The 11,522-nt window shown below is 45.6% G+C and overlaps 1 protein-coding gene across 1 annotated transcript; it reads right to left on the bottom strand.

The window, feature by feature from the left end:
* Positions 1-1,133: 1,133 nt before the first annotated feature.
* Positions 1,134-9,079, bottom strand: tut1 (terminal uridylyl transferase 1, U6 snRNA-specific). Its single transcript, XM_014159008.3, has 10 exons — positions 8,877-9,079; positions 8,282-8,472; positions 7,299-7,505; positions 7,032-7,146; positions 6,718-6,845; positions 6,392-6,618; positions 6,036-6,145; positions 5,707-5,829; positions 3,306-3,398; positions 1,134-2,732 (listed from the first exon to the last, which is right to left on the bottom strand). Exons 1-10 carry the CDS (start codon positions 8,953-8,955, stop codon positions 1,603-1,605), a joined length of 2,403 nt encoding a protein of 800 aa, XP_014014483.1. The 5' UTR covers positions 8,956-9,079; the 3' UTR covers positions 1,134-1,602.
* Between the last annotated feature and the right edge of the window lie 2,443 nt (positions 9,080-11,522).

An 11,522-nucleotide genomic window follows, 5' to 3' on the forward strand; every position in this document is an offset into this window, starting at 1 on the left:
TAGGCCTGGCTCGCAGTCAGCGTTCCAATTCATACCAAAGGTGTTCGATGGGGTTGAGGTCAGGGCTCTGTACAGGGCAGTCAAGTTCTTCCACACAAATCTGGACAAACCATTTCTGTACGAACCTCGCTTTGTGCGCAGAAGCATTGTCATTCTGAAACAGGAAAGGGCCTTCCCCAAACTGTTGCCACAAAGTTGGAAGCACAGAATTGTCTAGAATGTCATTGTATGCTGTAGCGTTAAGATTTCCCTTCACTAGAAATAAGGGGCCTAGCCTGAATCATGAAAAACAGCCCCAGACCCTTATTCCTCCTCCACCAAACTTTACAGTTGGCACTATGCTTTGGGGCAGGTAGCGTTCTCCTGGTATCTGCCCAACCCAGATTTGTCTGTCGGACTGCCAGATGGTGATGCATGATATCACCACTCCAGAGAATGCGTTTCCACTGATCCAGAGTCCAATGGCGGTGAGAGGTTACACCACTCCAGCCAGCGTTTGGCATTGCGTATGGTGATTTTAGGCTTGTGTGCGGCTGCTCGGCCATGGAAACCCATTTCAGGAAGCCCCCTTACGAACAGTTATCGTTCTGATGTTGCTTCCAGGGGCAGTTTGGAACTCGGTGAGTGTTGCAACCGATGAACTGATATAACATAAAATAGTGTCAAATTCCGTCATACCGTCCCCCCAAAAATGTAAGTACCATGATATATTTTGGCCATAACGCCCAGCACTACGCCTATCCACTGCCAACTATGGCGGCAGATATGCTGCTTTATTACCTAGGCTATCTCCCTGAGCAATTGCAGTTGTTGGTCTCAGTCGTATGAGCAGAGACCTATCTGGACCAGGCTTCCAGTAAACACACTTCCCCTGGCATAGACCTGTGTCTGCCAGGGTGTTTCAATGGTGGACAGAGGGTCAATGATGCACGCACCATGTAATTCAGACCTGTGTAACATCATAAACAGGCAAGTCCCCCTGGAGACCTTAGGCTGTCCACCTACCATTGTGATTTATGGACATGGGAGCTTGTCCAATTGTTAAACATTGGATAGATTCTGTGGCACAAGGGCGCCACGATAAAGCGCAAAAGTCGGCATGTTAAAAAAAAAAAAGATCGTTGTCCCGTCGCTTGATAAAGATATTTTTCATTTTATTCCAACTGTTGAGAACAGTTTTCAATAGCCTTTAATTTTCTTCAAACCATTCCCCCCCCCCCCCATAAAACAAGATAAACAAACCAAACAAAATCACTGAAACAATACAAAGGAGTGCATTGCTGCAGGGCACGTGCCAACCCTAATCTAAAACATACCTAACTTAATAGCATGACAGCGCACAAACAATTTTCACAATCTTTTTCATGGCTTTATCAAAGCCATTACTCAAGCTCTTTCATAACACTTCAGAGCCATCTTAGTCAGATCCGTTTTCAAGAAGAGACAACTCCTTTAGTTTTATCAACAACAAACAATCTCCCATAATATGAAAATAGTGTAAAATGACCAGTTTCAACCACTCTTCCACTATTCAGAAGAGAAAACACAAAGTGATGATTATCAGAACCCACACAACCCTTTTACAAAACAGTCCGGCGTCATCTACCCAGTCTTCCCCATCAGTGTGTCGGCCATCTTGGGCAGGAACATCTCCAGGAAGTGAAAGAAGTCCTGGAACAGTCCGGCGCCATCGGCAGAGGGTCGGAACTTGATCACGGCCTTGGTGCTCTCTGTGCCGCCCACCACCTGGGCCTGAACCTGGAACTCCAGCGGCTCCTTGTCCTCTGGCTCCTTTTCCACAATGTGGTTGGTCACCTGGGTCTCCAGCTCCACACTGCTGCCCTCTGGCCTGGAGTCCATGTCCATCCCTCCTTTAAGCAGCTCCCTCCTTACCTTCCGCCGGCCCGCCCACACCCTGTGCCTCTGGACGTAGGTCCAGTGTGGAGAACCGGGCTGGGACCCGATGTAACTGTCCAACCTGGGCCTCTTGCCCTGCGGGGACACGGAGTCGCCGCTGCTCTCAGAGGACAGCAGGGCTCTCTTGGCTCCAGTCTTGCTCTGGGGGCTGGAGTCACGGCAGCTGGCATCCTCACCGTGGTCGTTTGTCGATTTGCCAATCGGTGATGCAGTATCCATTCCGTCAGCTCCAGTGCTTTCCCCCATGCCGGTGTTAGTTAGGCTGCACTTGAGGACTCCCTGAATCACCCCCTCCACAGCAGAGCACACCCTCTGGAACCAGAGCAAGCGGAAGCCGTCCCCGGCAGAGTGCAGCTGGCTGCGGACCACCTCGGGGAGCGACGCCGCCTTGAAGGGGATGCTGATGGCTAGTTCCCGCTCTGCCCCCTCAGCCCCCTTGTGGTGGTGAGGGCCCTCGTCCCGGGGGGTGAAAAGGCGCACCAGGCCCCACACCTTACCTTTGGTGGACTTCCGCATGTACTGCAGGCTGCGGCAATACTTCTCTGCCTCTTGGCACTCCCTTTGAAAGCTCCTCTGGCTGCGCTCCGTCAGGTTGCCCGCCACATTGTGGTGCAGCTCGAAGGGGTCCAGCACATTGAGGGGGCCCAGCTTAGGACCTGAGGACCTCTCCTGCTCCATGGCCTCCCCTTCCCCCTTTACCTTGTCTCGGCTAAGAAAGCTGGTGACGGGGAGAGAGCTGCCCTCCCTGATGGAGATGACAGAGCTGGCAAAGTCGAACTGGGCATAGAAGGAGAAGAAGCCTGACAGCAGGGCACCTACAGAGAAATTTAAAAAAAAAAGAAGCTTCAAACCATTGTTCAGTCTAAAATAAATCAATGGGAAAACAAGAGGGTGTTACACCGAAGATTTACTTGGGGCAAGTTTGGTAAGAGAACAGATTTAATTAAGAACTGGCAAATAATACATCTAACTCCATCGTCACTCCCTAACGAATGCCAAAAGACTGCAGTTTTTAAATCAATTTAAAAACAGATTTTTATCTTGTACCTGCCAACACAACTAAGGCATTTGAATTAATTTTATGAAGAGTGCCTTCGTCCTCTTAGGTTTCTCCAAACCAAATGGCACCTTCAATTCTACTATTGATATTCTAGGTGTTCTAACGTCTACTGTAGCTCAGTTGGTAGAGCATAGCAACGCCATGATAGAGGGTTTGATTCCCGGGAACACCCATGTATGCACGCATGACTGACTGAGTTGCTTTGGATAAAAGTCTGCTAAAGGGATGGATATATATATATATATATATAAATAAATTGAACGCTGCCCATCCTTTTTCCCCCTGCATGGTTGGATGTATTTTTCATGCAATTTTTGGTGTAACCTACACAAATCCTGGGTGTTCTTGCTGGGGGGCACAGCAATGGGCTGACTGGGGAAGGTGCAGTTCCAGCCTTCAATCACGCACTCTTCCTCCTCACCTTAGAGGAAGAGAAGAACAGTGAGAAAAAATAATAATAATAATTTAATTCACTAGTTGCAATACTATAGACATCCTCAGGTTAAACCTATTTTCTGCCATATAGGGGATTGAGTGGGTTAATATAGGGTACTATATGGACTAAACAGATACTAGTCAAAATAGTAATAGAAGTCATGTACGCGTTAATTAGGTTGAACAAACATTAACACAACATGTAGTGTTGGTCCCATGTTTCATGGGCTGAAATAAAAGATCACAGAAATATTCAATATTCACAAAAAGCTTATTTCTCTGAAAAGTTTGGAGGGAGCGTGCAATTGGAACGCAACCCGCAGGAACATCCACCGGAGTTGTTGCCAGAGAATTGAATGCTAATTTCTCTACCATAAGCTGCATCCAAAGTCGTTTTAGAGGATTTGGCAGTACTTCCAACTGGCCTCACAACTGCAGACCACGTGTATGGAGTCGTGTGGGCGAGCGGTTTGCTGATGTCAACGTTGTGAACAGAAGGCCCCATGGTGGCGATGGGGTTATGGTATGGGCAGGCATAAGCTACGGATAACGAACACAATTGCTTTTAATCAATGGCAATTCGAATGCACAGAGATACCGTGACGAGATCCTGAGGCCCATTGTCGTGCCATTCATCCACCGCCATCACCTCATGTTTCAGCATGATAATGCACGGCCCCATGTTGCAAGGATCTGTACACAATTCCTGGAAGCTGAAACTGTCCCGGTTCTTCCATGGCCTAGCATACTCACCACACATGTTGTATGTCGTGTTTAGATTTTTGTTCAGAATAGAAATGTCTTGAGATGCGTGTTAACTTCTCTAGGGTAGGGGGCAGTATTTTGACGTCCGGATGAAAGGCGTGCCCAAATTAAACTGCCTGCTACTCAGGCTCAGAAGGTAGGATATGCATATTATTAGTAGATTTGGATAGAAAACACTGAAGTTTCTAAAACTGTTTGAATGATGTCTGTGAGTATAACAGAACTCATATGGCAGGCAAAGACCTGAGAAAAATCCAACCAGGAAGTGTGGAAATCTGAGGTTTGTAGTTTTTTCAAGTGATTGTTTATACAGTATACAGTGACTTAGGGTTCATTTTGCACTTCCTAAGGCTTCCACTAGATGTCAACAGTCTTTAGAACGTTGTTTCATGCTTCTACTGTGAATATGGAGCGAACAAGAGGGCCTAGAAGTTGATGAGTGAGGAAATGGGGCGCACGCTCACGTGAGTGTGAGCTGTGTTCCTTTTCTAAAGACATTGGAATTGTCCAGTTGGAATATTACTGAAGATTTATGTTAAAAACATCCTAAAGATCATATTTGACATATTTCTACAAACGTAAATAGAACTTTTTTTGACTTTGTTGCGAAATTTTCGCGCGCTTCCTGCATTTGGAGTAGTGGCCTGAACACGCGAACAAAAAGGAGGTATTTGGACATAAATTATGGACTTTATCGAACAAAAACATTTATTCTGGACCTGGGATTCCTGGGAGTGCATTCTGATGAAGATCAAAGGTAAGTGAATATTTATAATATTATTTCAGAGTTTTATTGACTCCACAAAATGCCGGGTTTGGTTTCGTGTCTGAACGCTGTACTCAGATTATTGCAAAGTGTGCTTTCGCTGTAATTTTCTTTTGAAATCGGACACAGCGGTTGCATTAAGGAGAAGTGCATCTATAATTCTTTGAATTACAGTTTAATATTTTATCAACGTTTATGATGAGTATTTCTGTAAATTGATGTGCTCATTCACCGGAAGTTTTGGAGGCAAAACATTCCTGAACATTACACGCCAATGTAAAATGGTTTTTTTGGATATAAATATGAACTTTATCGAGCAAAACATACATGTATTGTGTAACATGAAGTCCTATGAGTGCCAACTGATGAAGATCAAAGGTTAGTGATTCATTTTAGCTGTATTTCTGGTTTTTGTGACGCCTCTCCTTGCTTGGAAAATGGCTGTGTGTTTTTTATTGTCAAGGTGATGTCCTAACATAATCTAATGTTATGCTTTAGCCGTAAAGCCTTTTTGAAATCAGACAATGTGGTTGGATTAACGAGAAGTGTATCTTTAAAATGGGATATAATAGTTGTATGTTTGAGAAATTTGAATTATGAGATTTTTGTTGTTTTGAATTTGGCGCCCTGCTATTTCACTGGCTGTTGTCTAGTGTGTCCCGCAGGTGGGACGGTCACGTCCCACATAGCCCAGAGAGGTTAAGGCATGCATGTGCCATGTGTGTTGAGCTTTAAAGCAGTGCAGACAGGAAGTAGTACATACAGGCCATGTCCTTCAGCTGGTCCAACGTGGGGAGAACAGGAGGGTCACACTTCTGCAGATAGAAGATCACCAGTAGTGTCAGAGCGTAGTTATTCAGCAAGGGTCCAGCACCGCTGGGGTTACCTACGGGAGAAACACCGGAGAGACAAAACAGTTATGACAAGCATGTAGCACAAAGAGGCATAATACCGTGTCGCCTGTAGCTAAAAAAAGGTGACAGAAAGTCCACAAGCAAGGTTCTGCTGACCCCTACTGAACACTGTTGAAAATGGTGTTCGATCTAAAATGATGTTAGTCTCTCATACAGGGGAGCTGTGAAGACCACTCACCAGCCAGCTGCTTCTGTTTAGCCCAGTAGCGGACGGTGTAGACCAGAGGGCGCAGCCTGGAGTCCAGCCCTGAGCACAGCTGCAGGAAACGGGTGTTCCTCACCGCCAGTCTGAGGGGTGGTGGAAGTGAGATTAGGAAGGTTGGCTGGTGGGGGGACCCATTGTGGCCCGTCATGCTTATCTTCATACCCGAAATACTAAGAGTTGCTGTCTGGGACTTTTCTGATCATTATTAGGTTCTAGGACGAAGGGGTAGTGGTCAGTTTGGTTCTGGGCCATACACAGTACAGTAGCAATAGAGATGCATTAAATTACTCGTTCTATTTAATTATGACAGTAGCATTGTATAGGCTGACCTGTTATTGATGGTCACGTCCCCCTGGAGGTTGAGCTCCTTGTGGATGAACTTAACCACAGGGAGGCGAGCGCCGCTGACCGGCATGACCTTGTGCACCCCAGGGACGCACTTTCTCAAGATGGCCGCCACCAGCTCTAGCACTTCGGCTGGCGAGGCGGTGGAGAGGTCGATGTCGGACAGGATGGAGTCCTCAGAGCGGGTGTCGTCCGGCGGGCCTTCCCCTGCCTGGAGGACATCAGAGGAAGAGGAGTGCTGGAAATAGCATGGGTAATTTAAAAGACATTGAGACGCTGGGGGACATTCTAAAAGTTGACACCACCACACCTGTTCAGAAGAATTCTTGGCCTGAGCTTGGAACACCTTGGTGTTGTCCAGGTCCAGGAACAGATCCAAGTCACAGGAGTGGATGTCAAATGTGTTGACGGAGGAACCGAAGGCCAGGATCTGACTATCTGTACCAAGACAACACACAAACATCAAAGGCCATCCTTTCTGCACCTAATGACTGACACGGGGCCAGCTATTTGTCATCCCCTTGTGGTTAAGATTATGACTGGAGGTAATCTGATCCTTGATCTGTGGTTAGGGGCAATTTGTACTTCAAGCTACATGATTGGGTTCAATGAAAGTTGGCCTACCTGGGAAGAACTCTGTAAACACCTCCTGGAGCAGTTGCACTAGTAACTCTCTGGCCTTTTTCTCATTCTCGCCCAACTGGAATCGCTCCACCACCGTCTGCATCTGTTCATTCACCTGGAGACAGAGGACCACTTCAACAACACATCATATCCATCAGCACTTTGATACTTACCCTTTTTATTATTCCCTACATTAATAGCGCATATCAGACGGAAAGAGTCATGGAACATGAAACGAGGAGGGATACTAACCTAAAGAACACTTACCGAAGCAGTCTGGCACAGCTCTTTGGTGAGCCGCTCCAGTATCTGCTGCAGGTTCTTGGAATCCTGCCTCTTTTTAGGGATCAATTTGAACTCCTTGTTCTCCCTGGGTTTCACCCGCAGCTTCAGACCGTTCATGTCGTGCTCTAACCGGGACAGCGTGGCCTGCAGACTGTCATTCTCACTGAATTCCACAATAGCGTATACACCCTGTGGACGGAACACAATGGATTATAGACTTATGACAAGGGGTATGTCCGAGGCTTGTGTCAACCAACTGTTAGGGCTGGGGGTCAATAAGAAAACCACAAAGAATATTCCTCTCCGGCTAGCTAAGGAAATAACCTTTATAACGCAATGGATTATCCTACCATTAAATGTTTTGCATGTCAGCAATCAAGTTTAAGATGTCTAACTTTCAAAAATAAATTCAGAAATCTGCCAGATTTCTTTATTTGGAACGTTACATATCTTGAAAACTTGATTGATGACATGCAAAACATTTTGGGACTTAATCAACAATGGACTAATGAAAGAGTTTTCCTTTAATAATTATGGTTTGGGATGTTTAATCCATCAGGCATTATTTTTCAACCAACCTTTACTTGCCGATACTTCCTTAATTCAGCTTGGAAGGCACCAGTGTTTTCTAAACTCCCATGGCTAGTTGCAGGTGGAACTTTGGAATTTAGCAAATGCTCCGTTAAATGAAGTTTGGCGCCATGAAGTAATCCGACAATGTATAATGCCGCCATCTTTTCAATTTCTGATATTTTGTCATCGATCGAGGAAAGCGAATGTCATTCAAATCGACGCTTGAGTCCAGTCATGGCGTGTAGCACTTTTTTTGGGGGGGGGGGGGGGGGGGAGGAGACACCCACCTGTCTCGATAATTGATAGAATATCAGAAATCGAAAAGATGGTAGCAAGATTATATTGACAATGGCCCCGATTCGAGATCAGCACTCCAACTACTTAGAGCTCACCTTGTCTTTGTCCATGATGACTTCTGACACTGGTCCAAACCTTTGGAAGTAGTCTACAAGGTCAGCTTGAGCTGTATCCGGTTTGATCCCACTGACAAACACACTGTTCTCCACCTGAGCCTTCCGAGTCGCCCGCACAATGCTCAGCTTCACATGCTTTCGCCCTTTCACGTGGGCATCCAGACTGGCCTCTGTAGATTCAGTGTTTTCCCGTCAGTAAAGAAAATTGGTCATAAAACTGATATGCATAACGTTAGATTATCCAGCAGACATGTGTAAAACTAAGCCAGCGTGCATATCAATTGTCATGAATTGATATATCTAGCTAAGCATTTACTGTAGGTATCTACTTTGTTAACAGAAATTGATAAAATAACATAGAAATTCTAAAAGGTAAGCTAGCTAACATTACTGTCTTAGCCACCTGTACGATTGGCTGATTAGTTTACAGCCGACAGGGTAATGAACTAGCTAACTAACAGTTATCTGGCTAACGTTAGCTATCTTACAAAGTAAGTCATATAGCTGGTTGGTTTGTGGTTAGCCGATAGCTAGCTAACTGCAACTAAACAGCAAAACTACGACATTCACTTACTATTGGGTACATTCACATTGCATAGGATGCAATGAAAACCTCTCGCAGTGGATCGTATGTCTTTGTCCAAATCTTCCATTTTGCATGAAACCAAATAAACAATTCGGCAAAGTTATTGATTTTTTTTTTCTTCTCAAATCTCCCTCCGTCGTTCACCGTGCGTTCTTCTCCTTAGTTCATCTGCTATCTCATCCGGGTAAATGTGCAAACCTCAATTACTAGTTCCGCTAGAAATATGAATTTCAGAATTACAAATTAAAATCTAAATATGTCAATAACCTAAGACAGACCTAGCATGTAAAACTTGTTGCACAGAATATCTGCTATAAACTGCATCCCCTTTATCGCTGGTTGGGTGGGTCTGAGAATGTCTTTCTGCATATTTAGGGGAGATGCGCTTCATTCATACTCGAGCTGTGCTCGAATACCCATACCAACATACTGTATACTACATACTTAATGAGTATACACTACCGGCTAAAAGTTTTAGAACACGTACCCATTCAAGGCTTTTTCTTTATTTTTCTACATTGTAGAATAATAGTGAAGACATCGAAACTATGAAAAAACACATTAAATCATGTAGTAACCAAAAAAGTGTTAAACAAATCAAAATATATCTTATATTTGAAATTTTTCAAATAGCCACCCTTTGCCTTGATGACAGCTTTGCACACTCATGCCATTCTCTCAACCAGCTTCACCTAGAATGCTTTTACAACAGTCTTGAAGGAGTTCCCACATATACTGAGCACTTGTTGGCTTCTTTTCCTTCACTCTGCGCTCCGACTCATCCCAAACCATCTCAATTTGGTTATGGTCGGGGGATTGTGGAGGCCAGGTCATCTGATGCAGCACTCCATCACTCTCCTTCTTGGTAAACTATCCCTTACACAGCATGGAGGTGTGTTGGGTCAATGTCCTGTTGAAAAACAAATGATAGTCCCACTAAGCCCAAACAAGATGGAATGGCGTATAACTGCAGAATGCTGTGGTAGCCATGCTGGTGAAGTGTGCCTTGAATTCTAAATATACTGCTCAAAAAAATAAAGGGAACACTAAAATAACACATCCTAGATCTGAATGAATGAAATAATCTTATTAAATACTTTTTTCTTTACATAGTTGAATGTGATGACAACAAAATCACACAAAAATAATCAATGGAAATCCAATTTATCAACCCATGGAGGTCTGGATTTGGAGTCACACTCGAAATTAAAGTGGAAAACCACACTACAGGCTGATCCAACTTTGATGCAATGTCCTTAAAACAAGTCAAAATGAGGCTCAGTAGTGTGTGTGGCCTCCACATGCCTGTATGACCTCCCTACAATGCCTGGGCATGCTCCTGATGAGGTGGTGGATGGTCTCCTGAGGGATCTCCTCTCAGACCTGGACTAAAGCATCCGCCAACTCCTGGACAGTCTGTGGTGCAACGTGGCATTGGTGGATGGAGCGAGACATGATGTCCCAGATGTACTCAATTGGATTCAGGACTGGGGAACGGGCGGGCCAGTCCATAGCATCAATGCCTTCCTCTTGCAGGAACTGCTGACACACTCCAGCCACATGAGGTCTAGCATTGTCTTGCATTAGGAGGAACCCAGGGCCAACCACTCCAGCATATGGTCTCACAAGGGGTCTGAGGATCTCATCTCGGTACCTAATGGCAGTCAGGCTACCTCTGGCGAGCACATGGAGGGCTGTGTGGCCCCCTAAAGAAATGCCACCCCACACCATGACTGACCCACCGCCAAACCGGTCATGCTGGAGGATGTTGCAGGCAGCAGAACGTTCTCCACGGCGTCTCCAGACCCTGTCACGTCTGTCACATGTGCTCAGTGTGAACCTGCTTCATCTGTGAAGAGCACAGGGCGCCAGTGGCGAATTTGCCAATCTGGTGTTCTCTGGCAAATGCCAAACGTCATGCACGGTGTTGGGCTGTAAGCACAACCCCCACCTGTGGACGTCGGGCCCTCATACCACCCTCAGGGAGTCTGTTTCTGACCGTTTGCGCAGACACATGCACATTTGTGGCCTGCTGGAGGTCATTTTTGCAGGGCTCTGGCAGTGCTTCTCCTGCTCCTCCTTGCACAAAGGCGGAGGTAGCGGTCCTGCTGCTGGGTTGTTGCCCTCCTACGGCCTCCTCCACGTCTCCTGATGTACTGGCCTGTCTCCTGGTAGTGCCTCCATGCTCTGGACACAGCAAACCTTCTTGCCACAGCTCGCATTGATGTGCCATCCTGGATGAGCTGCACTACCTGAGCCACTTGTGTGGGTTGTAGACTCCGTCTCATGCTACCACTTGAGTGAAAGATCAAAACATCAGCCAGGAAGCATAAGAACTGAGAAGTGGTCTGTGGTCACCACCTGCCGAACCACTCCTTTATTGGGGGTGTCTTGCTAATTGCCTATAATTTCCACCTGTTGTCTATTCCATTTGCACAACAGCATGTGAAATTTATTGTCAATCAGTGTTGCTTCCTAAGTGGACAGTTTGATTTCACAGAAGTGTGATTGACTTGGAGTTACATTGTGTTTAAGTGTTCCCTTTATTTTTTTGAGCAGTGTATATCACAGTGTCACCAGCAAAGCACCACCACACCATAACACCTCCTCCATGCTTTGCAGTGGGAAATACAG

This window comes from Salmo salar, chromosome 19 (assembly GCF_965601325.2).
Source record: "Salmo salar chromosome 19, fSalSal1, whole genome shotgun sequence".
Classification (NCBI taxonomy): domain Eukaryota; kingdom Metazoa; phylum Chordata; class Actinopteri; order Salmoniformes; family Salmonidae; genus Salmo; species Salmo salar.

Bases quoted from the DNA above. Each gene is read 5' to 3' on its own strand.
- tut1 (XM_014159008.3), bottom strand. From the start codon at position 8,955: ATGGAAGATTTGGACAAAGACATACGATCCACTGCGAGAGGTTTTCAT. The intron at 6,146-6,391 runs GTCAGCCTATAC...ACCACCCCTCAG, and splicing joins GACGTGACCATCAATAACAG to ACTGGCGGTGAGGAACACCC. The intron at 5,830-6,035 runs GTGAGTGGTCTT...TTTCTCCCGTAG, and splicing joins TAAACAGAAGCAGCTGGCTG to GTAACCCCAGCGGTGCTGGA.